The sequence below is a fragment of the Octodon degus genome, unplaced genomic scaffold (assembly GCF_000260255.1).
Source record: "Octodon degus isolate 3935 unplaced genomic scaffold, OctDeg1.0 scaffold00087, whole genome shotgun sequence".
Taxonomy (NCBI): Eukaryota; Metazoa; Chordata; class Mammalia; order Rodentia; family Octodontidae; genus Octodon; species Octodon degus.
The window spans coordinates 10,107,377-10,124,966 of record NW_004524663.1 but is presented as its reverse complement, the minus strand read 5'-3'; the positions used below and the strand labels follow the sequence as shown (position 1 = coordinate 10,124,966).

The 17,590-nt window shown below is 41.3% G+C and overlaps 1 protein-coding gene across 1 annotated transcript in view; it reads right to left on the bottom strand.

Annotated features, from left to right (window-relative positions):
- Nucleotides 1–4,055, bottom strand: part of Slc1a1 (solute carrier family 1 member 1) — a 104,696-nt gene extending 100,641 nt beyond the window's left edge. Inside the window, exon 1 of the mRNA XM_004637185.2 lies at nt 3,541–4,055. Within this exon, the coding sequence (XP_004637242.1) occupies nt 3,541–3,631 (91 nt within the window). The 5' untranslated portion in view covers nt 3,632–4,055. The remainder of the gene's footprint in view (nt 1–3,540) is intronic.
- Between the last annotated feature and the right edge of the window lie 13,535 nt (nt 4,056–17,590).

Here is a 17,590-nt window from a genome sequence, read left to right as displayed (position 1 = left end):
TAAATTACCTTAAATCTAAAATTAGATATTTTGATAAAATGTAGTATTATGGTTGTTATTTTCTAACTATTCCCAAATGCATAACCTTGGACAAATTTTCATATCCTCTTCATGAATTTATCCTAATTGACTTATTAAACATGAAATTGTTAAATGTGAAAAAAAAATGACTGAAACAATATATAAGCAAACAAAAGAAGAAAGTGAGGCTGTAAGTTGTAAGTGGGGTGAGGACACAAGTCATTCCTCAATACTGCAGCCCATAAGATCACTGTTTATAACTTGAGTCAGGATGCTCACAGAACTGTCACACTCAGAAATTCTGCTTCGGGGGTGGGGAGATAGCTCAGTGGCATAAGCGCCTGGTAAACTCAAGGTTCCATGTTCAATCCCAGGTACTGGGAAAAAAAAGAAAACAGAAACAAAGAAATTCTGCTTCAACAGAAATCCCATTTAGAGCCCAAAATTTCTTCCCATTGAACAAAAGAAAAACCTTTCTGCCTCTTCTGAATTGAGAGTTATTCTGTAGGGTACATACAGAACAAAATGATTAACTCTTTCCATTTCAAAAAAATAAGAATGTTTCAGAGGCTACAGAAGGCTGGCTTAGAAAGAACATGTCACCAAAACATTTGAATCACCCTGAGCTCTAAATTACAGACTGGACATTGAAGAAGAAGCGATACAGCAGCAGACTTTACTTCATAAAACAATTTTCTCACAATCAAGTAAGTCAGGTTTCCTTTAAAATGACATTTCTTGGGCACCTATCTTATGCCAACCACAGAACTGGGCATGTTTACATCACCATAATGAACCCTAATAACAAATATTCCCATGTTTCAGATGGGGGCCCCAGAGAATAAACAACTTGCCTAGAGTACCAGAGGCTGGTAGTGGCAGGATTCAAGTCTAGGACTGCAAACTGCAGGCTTCATGCTACAGGAACAGGGAGCACCTCGGCCACTTATAACGAAACCAACAGAAATGATCCTTGTAGTATTTCAGGACCAACTTCTTTTGTGAAAACCCAAGCTACTATCTTTAGGATCTTGCAGGGCTTCATGGAAATAAACAATGATGACAACTTAATTTCAATCCCTTTACTTGAGAGCAAGAATTTGAGAAATGTTTAGTTTATAGCATCTTCTGGTCCATGAGAAAAGTCCTCTTGCATTTTCCCCTCAGATGCTGTATCTTGGAAAATCAGAGACTTTACATGGGATCACAGAAGTCCTCTACTCTTTCCTTCAGTTAAATGAAATATTTTGTAGGGACTGAACCTTTCAATGGCTCTGATCAGAAGATGACATTTCACCAGGGTATTTAATAAATTTAACAGTTTTTTCTTCTTTAAGATCTACACACTGGAAAATCCAGAAAGGAGGTTAAATGTGAGCTTCTGCAATTTTTCTGGATCAATTAAGGCAGCTATAAGATCATCCCTCACTATAATGACTTAGCAGGGGCTTGTAAATACTCAGTGCCTGTCAAAGGTGGAGTTTCACTGCTTGTTAAACAAGTGGGCCAGAGCAGACTATACAAAAGTGCTAAGATTCTTTTTACTCAGGCCAGAGTGTGTCAAGGAGAAAGAAAAAGAGGGGTGTGAGAGGGATGGATGTCCAGGGAGTGGTCTAGGTTTAAGAGTTCTCAGCCTAGAAGCAGAAACACACAGAGGAACTTCCCTGCATTGTGGTCTGGACAAACAAACGCACAGCAACACTTCAGCCAACCTCTCTCAGATTTAGAATGTAGCATGTCCTTTATGGAGAAAACAAAACAAACACCAGCAAGAAACCAAAACAGTCAGGCTCCTGGAGCTCACCTGTATTAGAACTGGGAAAAGGCACCTCTGAGACCAAAGGCTGTGTTTAACCAAATGCCTAGGGAAGGTTTATCCTGTCCCACCACATATAAATCTGAACATAAAATTTAAGATGTATTTATGTAAGTGGTTCCAATTGCCAGGGAACAGTTGCTCAAAGTCCTTTGCAAACCAGCCTCTAATGAGTGGGTACACTGTCCCTGGTGCCTAGAACTTAGTCAACAGATGAGCAGCTCTGTAGAGCCCAGGGCTGAAAAGTCGGGACCTCTGCATCACCACTGGGAATGGGGAGTGAGACATTCTTTAGGTCATCCCTCAAGAGTCTTGACACAAGGATTTAATAATTACTACCATACTTATCACTTGGAAAACAACAAACAAGGTCATTGCTTCTTTGGGCCAAAAGGAAATCAAATCACTCTTTGTAGACTCTGCTATTTGTATGTGGTGGGACAGGATAAACCTTCCCTAAAATTGCCTCCTAACATTTGGCACTTCTTCAGGGGGAAAAGTCAGCACTTGCTTTTCTATTCCTTTCCTCCCACAGGAATGTCCTCTGAAGGCAATTGCAGGATGTTATTTATTTACTAAAAACCCGACTTTCCTTTGCATAAAGTTCTGGAGGAGTCAATCAGACCACACCATGAGGATCCCATGAACTTCCGAAGAAATTTTTCTTTTGGTGGGGAGGGCATTGCAAGGGGAGCAGGCAACTGCCACATATTCAGCAACTCAGAAGCCTCCCTGGAGAAGAAAGTGCCGGTCAGGAGGGGAACAACCCACTGCTACAGCTGCATTCTGGAAAGAGGTGGAGCGTGCCAAGGAATCCACTTTCCCCAGAGGGTGCACCAGCCTTCACCTCCTGGGTGTCCCCACCGGTGCAAGCTCTTAGAGCAAGGAGACTAGACAGAAATGACTCCAAAGAAGTGCATTCTGGAGCCCAATTTAGAAGCAGGTAATCCTGGCGCAAACGTAGAATCTAACTACGAGTAACTCATATTCCTGAGCTATGGCTCACACATGCACCTGATCCAGTGATCTGTCAGGAGTGAACCACTTAAATATACCTTTGTTTAAAAACAAGTAAAAAAGCTTGCAATTATCTTTAATAAGGGACACGTGGAGAGCAAGGTAGCCCAGGAAAGAGGCGGGGGTAGGTTCTCCTCCTTTTTGACCTCTTTCAGGCCACAGCTACACATTCTTGATTTTCTGCAGAAATCTGGCAATTTAACGGGATTCAGGTAGGGCAGGAAGGCACCTTTCCAACCTGGGCGAGGGAAAGCAACGTTTCCGGGCTTCATCCACTGGGGGGCCCAGCCATCCCGGAGGCCAAGGTGCCTGCGCTTCATCCCACTTTCTAAACCGTGGTTCAGGGGCAAAAAGGGAGAAAAGGGAACAGGTGGCGTTAAATAAAAATTAAACCCTGCGTGTTTCCAAAGGGTCACCTCCGAGAGCGCCACTTGGTTCCCTTCCCAGCCACCAAGCTCTAGGATTGCGCGGGGCAAAGCAGCACAGACGGCTTGCGGAGCAGCCACATGGGAGTCCCTGAGGAGCTTTGTTCTGCGTTCGCAGAAACCAGGGGCTCGCGGGTGCGAGGGTGGGCGCCGTGCGCGTGGGATCCGAGTCCGAAGCCGGGCGCACACCGAGTGCCGTGCCCACCCTCGCCTAGCACGCGGCCTGGCTGGGGCGCGCGTCGTCCACCCGCGGAGGCTCACCTAGCACCACGGCGGCCACGGTGGACAGCAGCAGCCAGTTGTTCCTCACGAAGCGCTTCCAGTCGGACCCCTTCCTCGCTGGCTTCCCCATGGCTCCTGGCTAGGGCGGCCGCAGCGATGCTGCGCGGAGCTCGGGCGTCGCGCGGGGGCCGGGGCGGCGGGCGCGGGGGCCCCAGGCGGAGGGTGCGCGCCGAACACCGGCGTAGCTGCTGTTGCTGTCACTGACGGCCGCCTCTGGGATCGCGCGGCCAGCCCGCAGCCCAGCTAGCGCTGTGGTTTTGCGTGGCGGCCGCGCCCGGCTCCTCCTGCTGCCGCGTTCCGCCGCGCCCCGGCCAACCAGCGAGGGAGAGGGAGGAGCGGCGGGCCGGGCGCGCTGGGGGCGCGTGGGGCCCTGATGGGGCGCGGGCCCTGCGGCTGCGGACACCTGCGTCCCGCCCACCGCCTTGGGGTCCTGCCACCCACCCGGAGCACTGGGCTCCAGATTGCGGTTCCTGCTCCCCTCAATCAGAGAGGCGGAGCCACTGCGCCTCCCGCGCGAGCGAGGCCACCTTCCCCGGCAGTAAGGCGCAAGCCGAGGCCCTGCAAGCTGGGAGAGGCTTTGAGCCGGGGAAGCAGTCCCTTGCTGCCCTGCCAGAGCCCGGGATTTGCCAGCATCCACGACAGCCTGAAGGGTCTGAAGAAGGACGAGGCAGATGGGCACGGAGGGGTGGGGGCCCGAATTCCCCTGCAGGGGTTATTTATTCTTCTTTTTGGTCGCAGTAGCTGAAATTCCAACAGGATTTGCCTGTGGACATAGGCTCGGAAGCGCTCCCAGGACAGGGGGATGGTCCCTCTCACAACTTTGCATCTGCTCTTGGGTACTCGTTCTGCGGTGCCAGTAATCAGGACTGAGAACCAGACCGGCTGTGCTGGGAACGTGGGCGCCCCATTCCCCCCACACCAAATACGTTAGAGAACAGAGGTAGGAAAATTAACTTGGTGCCAAATACACTTCATGCTGCGGAGTGAATTTTTTAATTTCTCTATCCATTTTTTTTTCACCTTCACATAAACTCTTTCCATTCCTGAGCGCTATATCTATTGTACAATTTCATGTTGTGTTCTCACCAGTTTTCCTAAAATTACCTTAGCCTTTTAACTTTTTACCCTTTCGTTATTTTATTTATTTATTTATTTATTTATGTATTTGGTACAAGTTCTCTTTATGCAACTTGGACTCATAGTGATCCTCCTGTCTCAGTTTCCCCAGAGCTGGGGTTACAGGCATGTGCCACCACGCCCGGTTTTGGTGGCCTGCAGGGCATGTGGCACGGGGGATTGAGCTCAGGTCCTTATGAATGCCAACCAGGTGTTTAGACTGCTGAGTTTTCTCCCCAGCTCTTTTTGCCCCTTGGTAGACTGCTCTGTAATAGGGATTGTCACAGTGTCCAGGACTAGATTAGCTGATGCCTGACAGACTGCCGTTCAGACGTCATTCCCTTGCTTTTAAATGATAAACATGCCCTTAAAAAGATAATAGATTAAGCTTTATCAAACAGATGCTCTTAATACAAATGAGCTGATCAGAAAGTAAGGAGATAAGCTTTGAAAGAAGGAAGCATAGAAGGTATTAAGGTCTTCCGATGTATGAGGGAGCGCTGAAGACATGTCAGGAGAAACTATCAAGAAAGAGAAAGATTCCATAGAAAAGCTGACAGAACTCACTAGCCAAATCGAGAGAGTTAGTAAATACATTATAAAATTATTGCGCAGCTGGACATTATACAGTCTACGTAAAGAGAACTCATGCAGTTTTTAATCAGTTGGGATAGGAACCAAAAAACAAAGATTAAAATTGTATATCTAATTTGATCATAGGTACATTAGCATATGTACTGAACCACGGACTTAAAGACAGAAATACACACAGGTTTAAATAAATAATGGTTATCTTTGGGTGAGAACATCTTATTTAAATCCTTTTTCCTTTCTAGCTTTCTGTGGTTTTTTTTTTTCTTTTCCATTTATATATGTGGTACAAGGTCTCACTATGCAGCTCAGATTCATAGTGATTCTCCTGTTTTCAGCCTCCCTAGCACTGGAGTTACAGGCATGCACCACCATGCCTGGATTCTGTTACTGGCTCAGCACACCCTGGGGGTGGGGCCAGCATGGCATGTGGGATAGAGTGGAACCCTGGTCTCTGCACTTGCCAAAGCAGGCACTTAATCCACTGAGCTATCTCACCAGCCCTTCCAGCTTTCTGTGTTTTCAAGGTGTCTACTGTAAACATGATCATTGTAGCTGCTGATGGGATTATATATATAAAATAAGTTCTTAAGAGAGGAGAAAAGTGCAAGAGCATAAGAGGACCTTTGCACAACTCATAACTTTTTCAGTTGTAGTATGATGACTACAGCTGAGTTTTAGAGTTGGTACTTAGGTTTAAATTCCAGTACCAACACTTTCCAGCTAAGTGACCTTAGACACGTTGCATACTGTTTTTGCATCTTAGTTTCTCCAACTGTAAAATGGGACACATGTAATCTTTACCACACGAGGCATTATGATAATTGATACAATAATGTGCATGGAAGGCATAGAATGCTGTCTGGCACCCAAGTCTTATCACTGGTCTTACCTGGTATCTATCTGGATGAGCATCTTCTAAATCCCTGTGGCTTGTTCCGCACGTGTCCTGAACTCAGCCTGCACAATGGCTGGGCAGCTGGAGTCTTTGCACTTTGGCCAAGAGTATATGCTGTTCAGAAGTGCTTACACTTTCACACCTATGGTCTGTTAGAGTACACATTCATTTGCTATTTGTATTATGCAAGTTTGAAGCGCTGCAATATAAAAGATTAGTGAAGTCCCAATATATGGACATATTTTGAAGTAACAAAAATTTCCCAGAACCAAGTTGTAGACTGTTTATACCACTGCAACGTGGAAGGTCTGCTTTGGATAATATATTTAAAAAAGAATAAGCAAGCACAAAGCATTTATTTGCTAGCACAGTTACTTTAAGCAGTAATGGAAATTCATTTATTCATTTATCTTTTTTTAGCACATGTTTGCAATACACAATAAATACATTTGTTGTGGTGCATAATTCACTGCCTTACATCTCTTTCCTCTCCTTCTTGTTCTCTAGTCCCCATATCCCCTTCCCATCTCTACAAAGTCTGTCTTCCTGTTTCCTGTCATTTATCTTTTATTTTGGTTCCATGTTATTTATAGTTTGGGTTTCTCCTTTAGGAGGAGACATACAGTAGTTTCTGTGTCTCATTTATTTTACTTAATGTTACAGTCTCAAGGTGCATCCATTTGCCTACAAATGATCCCAATTTGTCTTTCGCTTTGGCCAGGTGGTACTTCTTGTGTCCACTTGTCACACTGTCTTTATCTGTTCATCTGTTGGTGGGCAAGTGGGCTGCTTCCACGATTTCATGGTTTTGAGTTGTGCTGCTACACACTAGCGCAGTGACAGCAAACCTATGGTATGGGTGTTGCTTTGGGTTGCTCAATACATTGAAAGTTCCAGAAGGTTCACCATCACTGACTAGGGTATGTGTGTATCTCTGCAATATGATGTCCTTTGACTCTTTTGGAAAGATGCCCAGAAGATACATGGTTGGGTCAACTGGAATCTCTACTTGTAGTTTTCTGAGGAATTTCCCTACTTCTTAGCACTTCACACACATTAAATTTTTTGGTCAGTTCAACAACTCACTGAAGTAGAAATAATAGCTACCTCATAAGGCTTCTAGAAAAATCAACAGATATTGTGTTTCATCATCCTCATCATACAGCTGAGGAATCTGAGGCCTAAAGAGGTAAAGTGACTTGTGTATATTGCTTGTGTTAGTAGAAGGAGGACCATGGTCTAAACTAAGAGGCCTGTTTCCACAATTTGTTCATTTAATTAAAATCTCTTACATGAGGAACAGAGTTGTAACAGAAAAGTTACCCTTGAGTTGCATAGTTTCCTTTGTGCAAGGTCTTTAAGCATCTGTCCACCCATCTTTGCCATCTAAATGCTCAGGTAGACTCTGAATATAATGTATGAGGCTGTGATTCAACTAATGCTTGAATGTTTGTCACTATCGCTGTCACTGGCTCCTGTAGGATTTTTCCACTTCTCAGTATGAAGCATTTCTTCGGGGAGAGAGGAGGTTGCAGGCCATAAGGACTATATTCTCTTTTACTTTTCTGACCTAAAATAGTCATAGACACAATTAATCTCAGATTGAACAAGAGTTAAAAGGCAGTTCCAGTTCCCTCTAAAGCTCTACCTAATGGGCACTTGACTGCCTGCTCTTAAAAGGAAAATATCATTCTTGGAATAAGAACTTGGATCCCACAGGAAGAAATACAAAGTTTATTTTTCTCTAACAAATGTTAATGTCTTCCTTTTTTCTCAGGCTCTTCATATTTCTTTGAGCTAATACCTATTGATTCCATTCTGCTGATGTTATTAGTCCCCCTCTTCCACCTCTTTCTCAACATTTATGAAACTCTTTGTTATTGAAGCTCTTTTTGAGAATGTTGACTCATGGACCTTCCAGTTAGTTATTAAAGAAAGGAGACTTTGACTTTGTCACACAAGGTTAAACTAGCAGGTGACAGACATCCTGGCCTTATATAATTTTTTCAAAAGGCATTGGAAATGAAGCATCAACTTCTGAGTGTCTCTTGAAATAATTTACTGCTAGTGGTACATCATCCTCAAGCAGATGCAGCTGTCTGCTTCCTCCTGTGCTGGGGCTGTGAGGGAGATCATGGGCAGGAGAGGCTCCTTCAGTTTTTTAGCTGTGTGGATGCCCATGACCAGTAGTGGTGAGAAGGGTGCTGTTATGGTTTGTGTCTAATTGTCCCCCCAAAGCCTCATGCAGACACTGGGGCAGCTTCTAGGATTTGTGATTAATTCATGATCCAATGTGGGGATTATGGGTGTGAGTATTACACTTGCCCTGGACCAGATAGTCTGCAGACAAATGTAAAGAGGAGAGAGAAGCTAGCTAGAAGGCACAGCAGCTGCTGCCCCTTCCTTTGCTCTTTGCTGTTTTCTGCTTCCATGTACTGCTGCCCTCTGCAATGTGCCGCTGTGACTTGGAGCCAGGTGACTATGGACTAAAACCTCCACTAACTGTGAGCTAAATAAATCTTTCCTTCCTTAATTTGGGGTGTTGGATATATTGTCCTAGTAACAAGAGAAAAGTAACTAAGACAGATGCTGTCAGCATATCCAGACATCTGCTTTATTTTATTTTTTTGTGGTACCAGAGATTAAATAGACATCTGCTTTAACAATTTCCTCTTTATCTTCTGATCTCAGCCTGGACCTACTCTATATTGGAATTATGAATCAAAGACAAGAAATACTGTTAATAATTAAACCTTCTGGATACTTCTCCAAACAATATTTCATAATGATGATTTGGCTGAAAGAAGCTTACTGCTAGTTAGATGTCCTTGAACTATTGGACTCCACCAAAGTTCGCTTCATAGGCTTTGCTGACATAGAAAACTGAAGGGCAATTCCAGTTCATTTTAGAATATATTGTGGTGGGTTGACAACTAGTGGCCAACTTGTAACACCCAGTTGAACTGAACCAGTGTGGTGCTGGGTGTTGGAGGCCCACCTGAGGGTTGCTGCCAGCAGCATAAGAGAAAAAAATGGAGAAGAGAAGCTGTAAGAGCAGTTGGTTTTTCTGGAGGAGCTTGCCATACTGACTTTCTTGATGAATTTGACTGTTCTTATCACTGAAGAATCTCAGCATCTTACTGTCACTGAGAATGGCTGCAGTTCACTTTGGGGGAGCTCTGGTTTGCATCTTGAGCATTACTTTCTTGCTCCAGAGGGGAAGATGGTGCACAGCTCAGCCTTCTGGAGAAGCTTGTCACACTGGCTTTCCTGATGGGAATTTGGCTTTCCTCATCACTGAAGGAGCTCAGAACCTCACTGTTGCTGATGATGGCTGAGGTAATTTTCAAGGGATCTCTGGTTCTTACCTTGAGCACTGCTTCCTGGCTCCAGTGCAGATCCCTCAGCCTGCTGGCACAGATCCCCCATCCCACCAGCATAGACTTTCTAGCTTCTACCCCTGACCTTTGGGCCTTCCCAGCCCAGATCCACAGAATAGGCCTGCATGAAGCATTGTCATTGGCTCTGGGTCTCCAGTTGGACTCGTGGGAGGCACTGTCATGGGCTCTCGGGCTCTAGGTGGACCTGTGTGGGCACTGTCATGGGCTCTCGGGCTCTAGGTGGACCTGTGTGGGCACTGTCATGGGCTCTCGATCTTCGGCTGGACACATGAAGAGCATTATTGTGGGATCCAGGCCCTCAGCTGGATTCTTTGGGATTTTAGTATGTGGACAGATTTCTGGCACTCTTTTTGTATGTGACTCTTTGGGTGACTTCTATAAAATAATCTTATAAAATATGTGCCCTGGCTTGTTTTTCTTTGCAAATCCCAAGCTATAATATATATATATTTTCCATCTGCTTTACACGAGCTGTGTGTCCTTGACCAATTCATATAGCCTCTCTGAGCCTCAGTATCCTCATCTGAAGATACCAGTTATAAATGTAGTGGTCAGTATATATTTGTGGGGTTTTTTTTTTGTTTGTTTGTTTTGCAGTACTGCAGACCAAACTCCAGACCTTGCACTTGCCAGGCAGTAGCAGGCGGTGTGCTACTGAGCTATATCCCCAGCCTAGTCAGTCAATATTTGAAACATGAAAAAGTTTTAGTCTCACTAGAACTCAATGAAATACAAATTCAAACCAATGTTAGTTTACCACCTGGACAAAGGTATTTTAACATGAAATATTTAAAATATATAATTAAAATGTATAATTTTAAGTATTATACATTTTATATTTTAGAAGATACAGAGAAATGAGTATGAGATTTACCTGCTGATCTTGAAAATACTGAGGACAAGTAGGCAAATTTTAAAACACTCTTTGTCAAATCTACTTGTATTTTTTAACTCAGCCATTTCACTTCTAGAAATGTATTTTCTCAAAATGCCCTATGATGTGCCCACTGGCTGTTCATCCCAGGTCAGTTGGAAACCACTAGCTAGTAAAGTAGAATGGGTAAAATTAAATGTGCAAATATACACTAAACAAAGGAGTACCATGCAGGAAATGAAAAACATATTTTATTAGAATACTGGGTTGCATGGATTACATGGGAATTATAAGAGAAATTATATTACATTGAAACATGGTAAATACATACAATAGTACGTTTTGAAATGGCAAATTAAGTTATAAAAGGACAGGCAGGGTGTTTTTTAAAAATGAAAATCTAATCATTACTTACCTATAGTTTTGAAAATAAAAAATATGTCCTAGAATTCTATTTAACTATGTATCAAGAGTAATGATACAAAAATTATTAGTGTGGTTTTTTCTGTTGTCTCTCTAAATATATATTCTTTTTCTGCTAGGCAAGGATATTCATAACCATGAATAAGACTTGTTACATAAGCAATTTTTTTTATGTGGTAACAATCCCTTTTTGCTAATGTATAGAATTATGTGGCAAGAGAGACTACTTTTGTGAGGAGTGTGCCATAATCCTTCATCTTCCCATAAGAATATCAATAGAAGATCTTGCCTAGAAGATCCTTCTCAAAGGATTCTCCTGTGGTACAAGAAAGACTTCTCCATCCAAAACAGTCATCAGTCTGTCACAGTAGCCATTACCAGAGGACATAGGGAAAAGCTTAGTGTGATGTCACATACCCATAACACCAGCACTTAGGATGCTGAGGCAGGAGGATCACCATGAGTTCAAGGCCAGCCTGAACTGCTTAGAACCCTGGGTGCATGCTGGCCACTGAAAGTGGGCCTGGTGGCACACACCTGTAATCCCAGCGCTTGGGAGACTGAGGAGGATCACTCTGAGTCCAAGCTGTGTAAGGAGAACCTGTACCAAATAAAGAAATAAAAGATTTAAAAAATATACACAGGGAGGAATGCATTTTAAGTCTTTATTACCTTTATATATAGATTATTTAGGTTTATGTTCATATAATTTTATTTATTTATTTTATATTTAATTTTATTTTGAAAAATAAAAGCCAAGTAAGAACAGAAATCAGAAACAAAGAAATAAATAAGGCAACATACAACAATACATATGTTACAGATTTTCAAACCAAGAATAGCTGACTAACAATGGTTGATATATTATGTTTTATTGGCAAACTTGTTGCTCAGATTAGCAGATGTAATTATGTAAGATTGGACATGTAGTTGGATATTACCCCTTGCTTTTAAGAAACCTTAAATTTTTGTTCTTGTCTCTTTTTCTTTAACTTTTTAAAAAAGTTAACTATAAGAATTATATTTTTTGTTATATAGCTCTTGCTCTATCCTGGTCTTAAACATCCAGCAGAAAAATATAAACACGAGGTATAAAAAGTAAAGCCATATTAATATGCTGAGCTGTAAAGGCTCAAGTCAACAACTTCTGACATTGCCAGTTCCGTGGATAACCTACTACTATCATGGACTATTGGACTAGATTGTATTATTTTGCTGAATTCACACATCTACAATATTTGAATGGCAATGGAACACCCATCTCTGACAAAACTAAATGATAAAAGGGGATACAAATGAAGGTCCATTTTGTATCTGTATATACAAAATAGGAAAGATATACAGCTACTTTCTCTTACTTCAATGAGAATAAAGATTTATACTAATAGTGTTTAGACAAGATATCATGTCTGCATCTTGTACTCTGAATATCTACTATGAAGACAACAATATGCAGTGTATTAATTATTGTAACTGTCCTAACCAGTTTTGAAACTGTCTCATTGCTATTTCTTTCTCAATAAAATTAATTAAAAAATAAAATATAAAAAAGCTTGTTTTAAAGAGGGTGTAGTACTAATTGATATGACATTATAAATGGTACATATTCAGAAGACCAAGATATTAGGTATTCAAGCATGTTCTTTGTCTTATACATTGCTGTCCTCAATGTAGTTACTTAAATTACAGCTATCAGCATATAGAGTTAGTCAAGGTGAAAATTCTACACATTAACTGCTATTTTGAAAAGACTGATGGAAATTTTCAGAACAGTCACCTCAGCAATCCTGTGTATATACTTGCATGTTTTCCCCGTACCTTTTTTCTTATCTTTTTTAACCTCTTCATCGTTTAATCCTTAAGTTCCATTTCTTTCTGTTTTACTGTATCTGATATACTTTTCATGTTTTATTTCTTCTTTCAGTTTCTTACACTAGGGAGACAATGTGATATTTACACATGAGGGTCTGGTTTATTTCAAGCCCAAAGCCAAAAGATAGGAGGAAATCATAAAGATAAGAGTATAAATTAATGCAGTTGAGATGAAGACAACAATACTAAGAATTAATGAATCAAAAAGCTGGTTCTTTGGAAGATTAAATAAAATTGATAAACCCATAGATAACCTCATCAAAAAGAGGAAAGAAAAAGCTCAAATTGAAGCAATAAGGAATAAAAGGGCGAAATTACTATAGATCCTCTGGAAATTCAGAAGATCATCAATAGCTACTTTGAAAATCTTTACTCTCACAGAATCAGACACAGAAAAACTGGACAAATTCCTAGATAGGTACAAATTGCCAAAACTGAATCAAGAAGATATAAACACTGAATAATCCAGTATCAGTCAATGAAGTTGAAAATGTAATAAAAAACTTACCGACAAAGAAAAGCCCATGTCTTGATGGAGTCACAGATCAATTCCAAAGAAATTTAGACTTTAATCCCAATACTCCTTAAACTCCTCAAGGAAATTAATTTTATTTTGTTTTCTAAATTTTATTTTAAAAATGGAAATGTGTAATAACCAACTCATAGATATTTCTGAACAATTGACAATTGACTCTTGAGCTGGCTCATGGACAAGACACCACTGTTGTTTTAATACCTGCCGAGGAATTCCTTCGCTCTGTCTAAGATAGCACCAACTCATCTGAATATTAGGGGCTGCATAAAGATCAGTGCTTTTCTTAGGAAAGCAAGTGCACAGGTAGGCAGCCCCTGCGGATGATCTCTGCCAGCAGCCTAGGATCCTAACTTCCTTTCTGCTCCCCTATCTGAGTGAGCCATGTGGTGCAAAGAGCACCAAGCATCATGCCCCTCTGCCAGAGAGCAGGAAGGAAGAAGACAGAAAAGGCAAGCTGGTAGAATGTTCAGGTGAGTCTTTAACCTTTTGGTATTTCCTGAAGGCTTAGAGAGCACCTGATCATGATTTGGCAGAAAGCACATGCTATCTAGCTGTAAGGTTGGATGGAATAGCTTTAGAAATGAAAAATGAGTTTTAGCTAAGCAAATAGTTCTGTCTAATTAAATCTTAAACAATCTCATCCTCTCCAAAAAGCTGTCTCTGACCACATCCTCTTCTCTAAACTCTACTGCTGCTGGGTCTCTGATCCAACAATTGTTTTACCTACAGTATTACTTAGCTTCCCATTGCATTATTTTGGTGTTTCGTGTGTATGCCAGGGTTCCATTTCCTGATTCACTTATCCTTGTTTACAATTATGAAATACTGGGAAGGGGCTATGTTTTTACATTTATTATTTTTGAATGTAACATAAAGTTAGTAACACCTTATTATGAAAAGTAATACACATGAAAGGTGAAAAATATAAAGTGTATTCTGTATTCATGACAGATAGTTGAGCTGTTTCCAGTTGTTGGTCATAAATGGTCCTATCACAGACATTCTTGTACCAGTCTGTTACTACATACATGTATTTGTTGGGAATATACCTTCATGTGGGAATGCTGGGTGATAAGCCATATTTTCAGCTATTGCTAGAAACTTCCAGTTTTCTAACGTGCGTGTACCACACTACACTCCTACCAGCAGTGCAGAACTTCATTTAACCCATCTTCATCAATACTTGATGTTTGGAGAATGTTTTATAATACTTCACCCAGAGCCTTCTTGGGAAGGAAGCATTGAGTCACTTAGCTTTTAGGTGAAAGCCTCCACCCAAGCTGCCCTGAGGAAGACAGTGATTCTATGCCCGAAGTCATACTCCTTCTTCTGGAGCAGCCACCTGCCGTGTGTCCTCTGTAGTCATGGTGATGCTGGTGTCAGGGGTAGTGATGGTGGCATCCATCATGGCAGGAATATCGAGAGGCAGCCTCTGTGCTCTGCACTCCAGTGCTCCTTCCAAGATGAGCTGGGTTTCTGTAGAAGAATTTTCTCCTCTGTGCCATTCTGCCCTCTTCATATCCGTGAATGTCCTCCCAAAAGCATTTCCCAAATACTTCCCATATATATATATCTGATGCTGCCAGAGGACATTTCCAGGAGAAACTGGTCTAGGACTGTGTCATTGGAATTTAATAATAATAATAATAGTAATTTTAGGCCATTCTGGTAGGTGCATAATGGTATTTCATTATAGATTTAATATAGAAATTTCCCCAAAGACTCTTGAGTGCCTCTTCACATATACTTTTAACTGTCTTCTTTTCTATTAAGTGTCAGGTAAAGTCTCTTCTTACTATTCAATGAGCTCCTTTTATTTTTTTCTCAATATATGAGCCTTTTGCTGGATATATATATATATATATATATATATATATGTATTCTGGGGTGGTTTTTTTTTGTATTTTAGGCAAGGGTCTACAGGGTGTTCAGGGTTTCACTACTAGATTGAACTCGTAGCGATCTGCTTGTTTACAGCCTCCCAAGAGCTGGGATTACAGGTGCATGCTACCATGCCCAGTGTCAATTGCCATCTCAGCACACCCTGGGGGCGGGGCCAGCATGGCAGAATCGGGGATTGAATCCCCAGCTTTTTTTTTTTTAATGTACATTTTCTCATTATGGCTTGCCTTGTTACTCTCTATATGATTTCTTTTTAGATATTCTGAATTTAAGTTTCTTAGTATGGTCTAGTTTCTCAAAAAAATCCTTTAAGTTTGGAAAATTTAAGATTCCGTTTGAGAAATTCTGACCTAGCCAACGGCCTGGAGATACTTTGTACTTTATTTTACATCTCTCATTTTGATCTAAAGATTTGTTTTATTCATTTTCTTCCACATGAATATACAGTTATGCCACCAGCACTTAATGAAAAGATCACTCTTTTTCTACCTCCTTACAAACTCATTGGTCTGTGTGTGGACATGTACTAATTTGTTTTGTTTCATTGTTCTATTTCTATTCTTCCACTAATTCCAACTCAGGATGTTTACTATAATTTTCTAATGAGCTCCAGAAAAATCTCCTAATTTTTCCTTTCTTGCTTAAGGGCCGGCCAAATAGCTCAGTGGATTAAAGCACCTGCAAGCAGGTGCAGGGCCAGGGTTTGATCCCAGGGCCTGCTGTGCCAGCCCCACCCCCAAGGCACACTGAGATGGCAGTTGAGACTCGGTGTGGTAGTTTGAGCCTGTAACTCCTGCTGTTGGGAAGCTGTGAACAGGCAGATCACTACGAGTCCGATTTAGTAGTGAGGCCCTAGAGATCCTTCCCTAAAAAACAAAAAAAAATTTTTTTTCTTGCTTAGCAATGATCCTTTAAACTTCTATATAAAATTTAAATAGTTTGTGAATGGACACAGTAAAATTTTCTGAGATTTTGCTTTGGAGTGATTTGAGGGGAATCCGCATCTTTACAATATATCAGGTTCCTGGTGTTTGACACTTCTAATACATTAACCTGCTCTATTTCTGGATTTACTTAGATCTTTAGCTTTTCTAAATATTTTACATTTTTGGGGGGCTGTCTTGACCAACCCTCAATAGACTTATCCCTCAGTGTCTGATTTGTTTTGATATTATTTTAATGCCATGTGTGTTTTACTGAGCTACATCTCACCCTCTTTTTAAAGATCTACTTTATTTTACACAAGATCTCACTAGGTCACTAAGTTCCCAGGCTGGGCTCAAACTCTCACTCCTCCTGCCTCCCCTCCCCGCCGTATACACATGTGCCAGTCGCAGGTTTGTCTATTTCTTCTTTAGGGCTTATTTACTTTATATACTTTAGACCTATGCTGTTAAGTACATGTAGCTTTACAACAACTGTAATTTTGTGTTGTATTGACAAAGTTCAATGTTTATGAAACACAAGTCTTAGCATCACTTAATATCACATGTAATCTTAATATCACTTTTAGCTACTCTACATATTTTTATTTCAAAGTTCTCTTTGTTTAATATTATTATAGTCATACCAGTTTTATTGATTGATTAATTAATTTTTTTTGAGACAGGGTCTTACTATGTCATTGAGACTGGCTTGAACTCACTTTAGCCCAGGCTGGCCTTGAATTCAAGATGATCAAGGTGATCCTCCTGCCTCAGCCTCCTAATTGCTAAGATTACAGTCATGCACTAATGAATTAGGAGAAGTGAAACTCTTGACCTGACCTGGACAAGTTTGTGTTCTTTAAAACCAAAAAATGAATTTTAGTAACAAACAGAAGTTAAGTGCAGAATATATTTATTGGGGGAGAGAAAGCTCCTGCTCCTGTTGGAGAGAGGGACAGAAGGGGAGCCCCTGAGCGGGTGGTCCCCAGGAAGCTTTCTCTTCCAGGGACTTTTATAGTGTAAAATCATGGGGGGCTAAGGTGGAGAAAATGGGAACTCACTTAGGTGGATGTGGGGGTGGGACAAAACTCTAGTCAACCAATGGGATTACAAGCACCATTGCTTAGGTAAAACTGATTAAGTCTAGGACCAAAGAGGGAAGGGAGTCATGTAGCAAACTGGCATGGATGTAGAATAGGACCTTATCTGGTAGCCATCCAGTAGTAGTTGGCTTAATGATTTTTTCTGGCATTCTCAGGATGATCAATCCTGGATGCTAATCTTTAGGGAGATTAGCATTTGTTTGATCTTTGGTCTTTAGGTCTGGCTCACAGTAGGAGCATTAGTTCCTCCCACAGTTGTAAGATACCTTCTTCTGTGTTATATCCTTCAAGGGCTTGGCCCTATTTGTCTGCCTATAATATTTCTATCTAATTTGGCTGCCTGCAACACTATCATGCCTGGCAAATTATACCAGATTTATTTTAAATT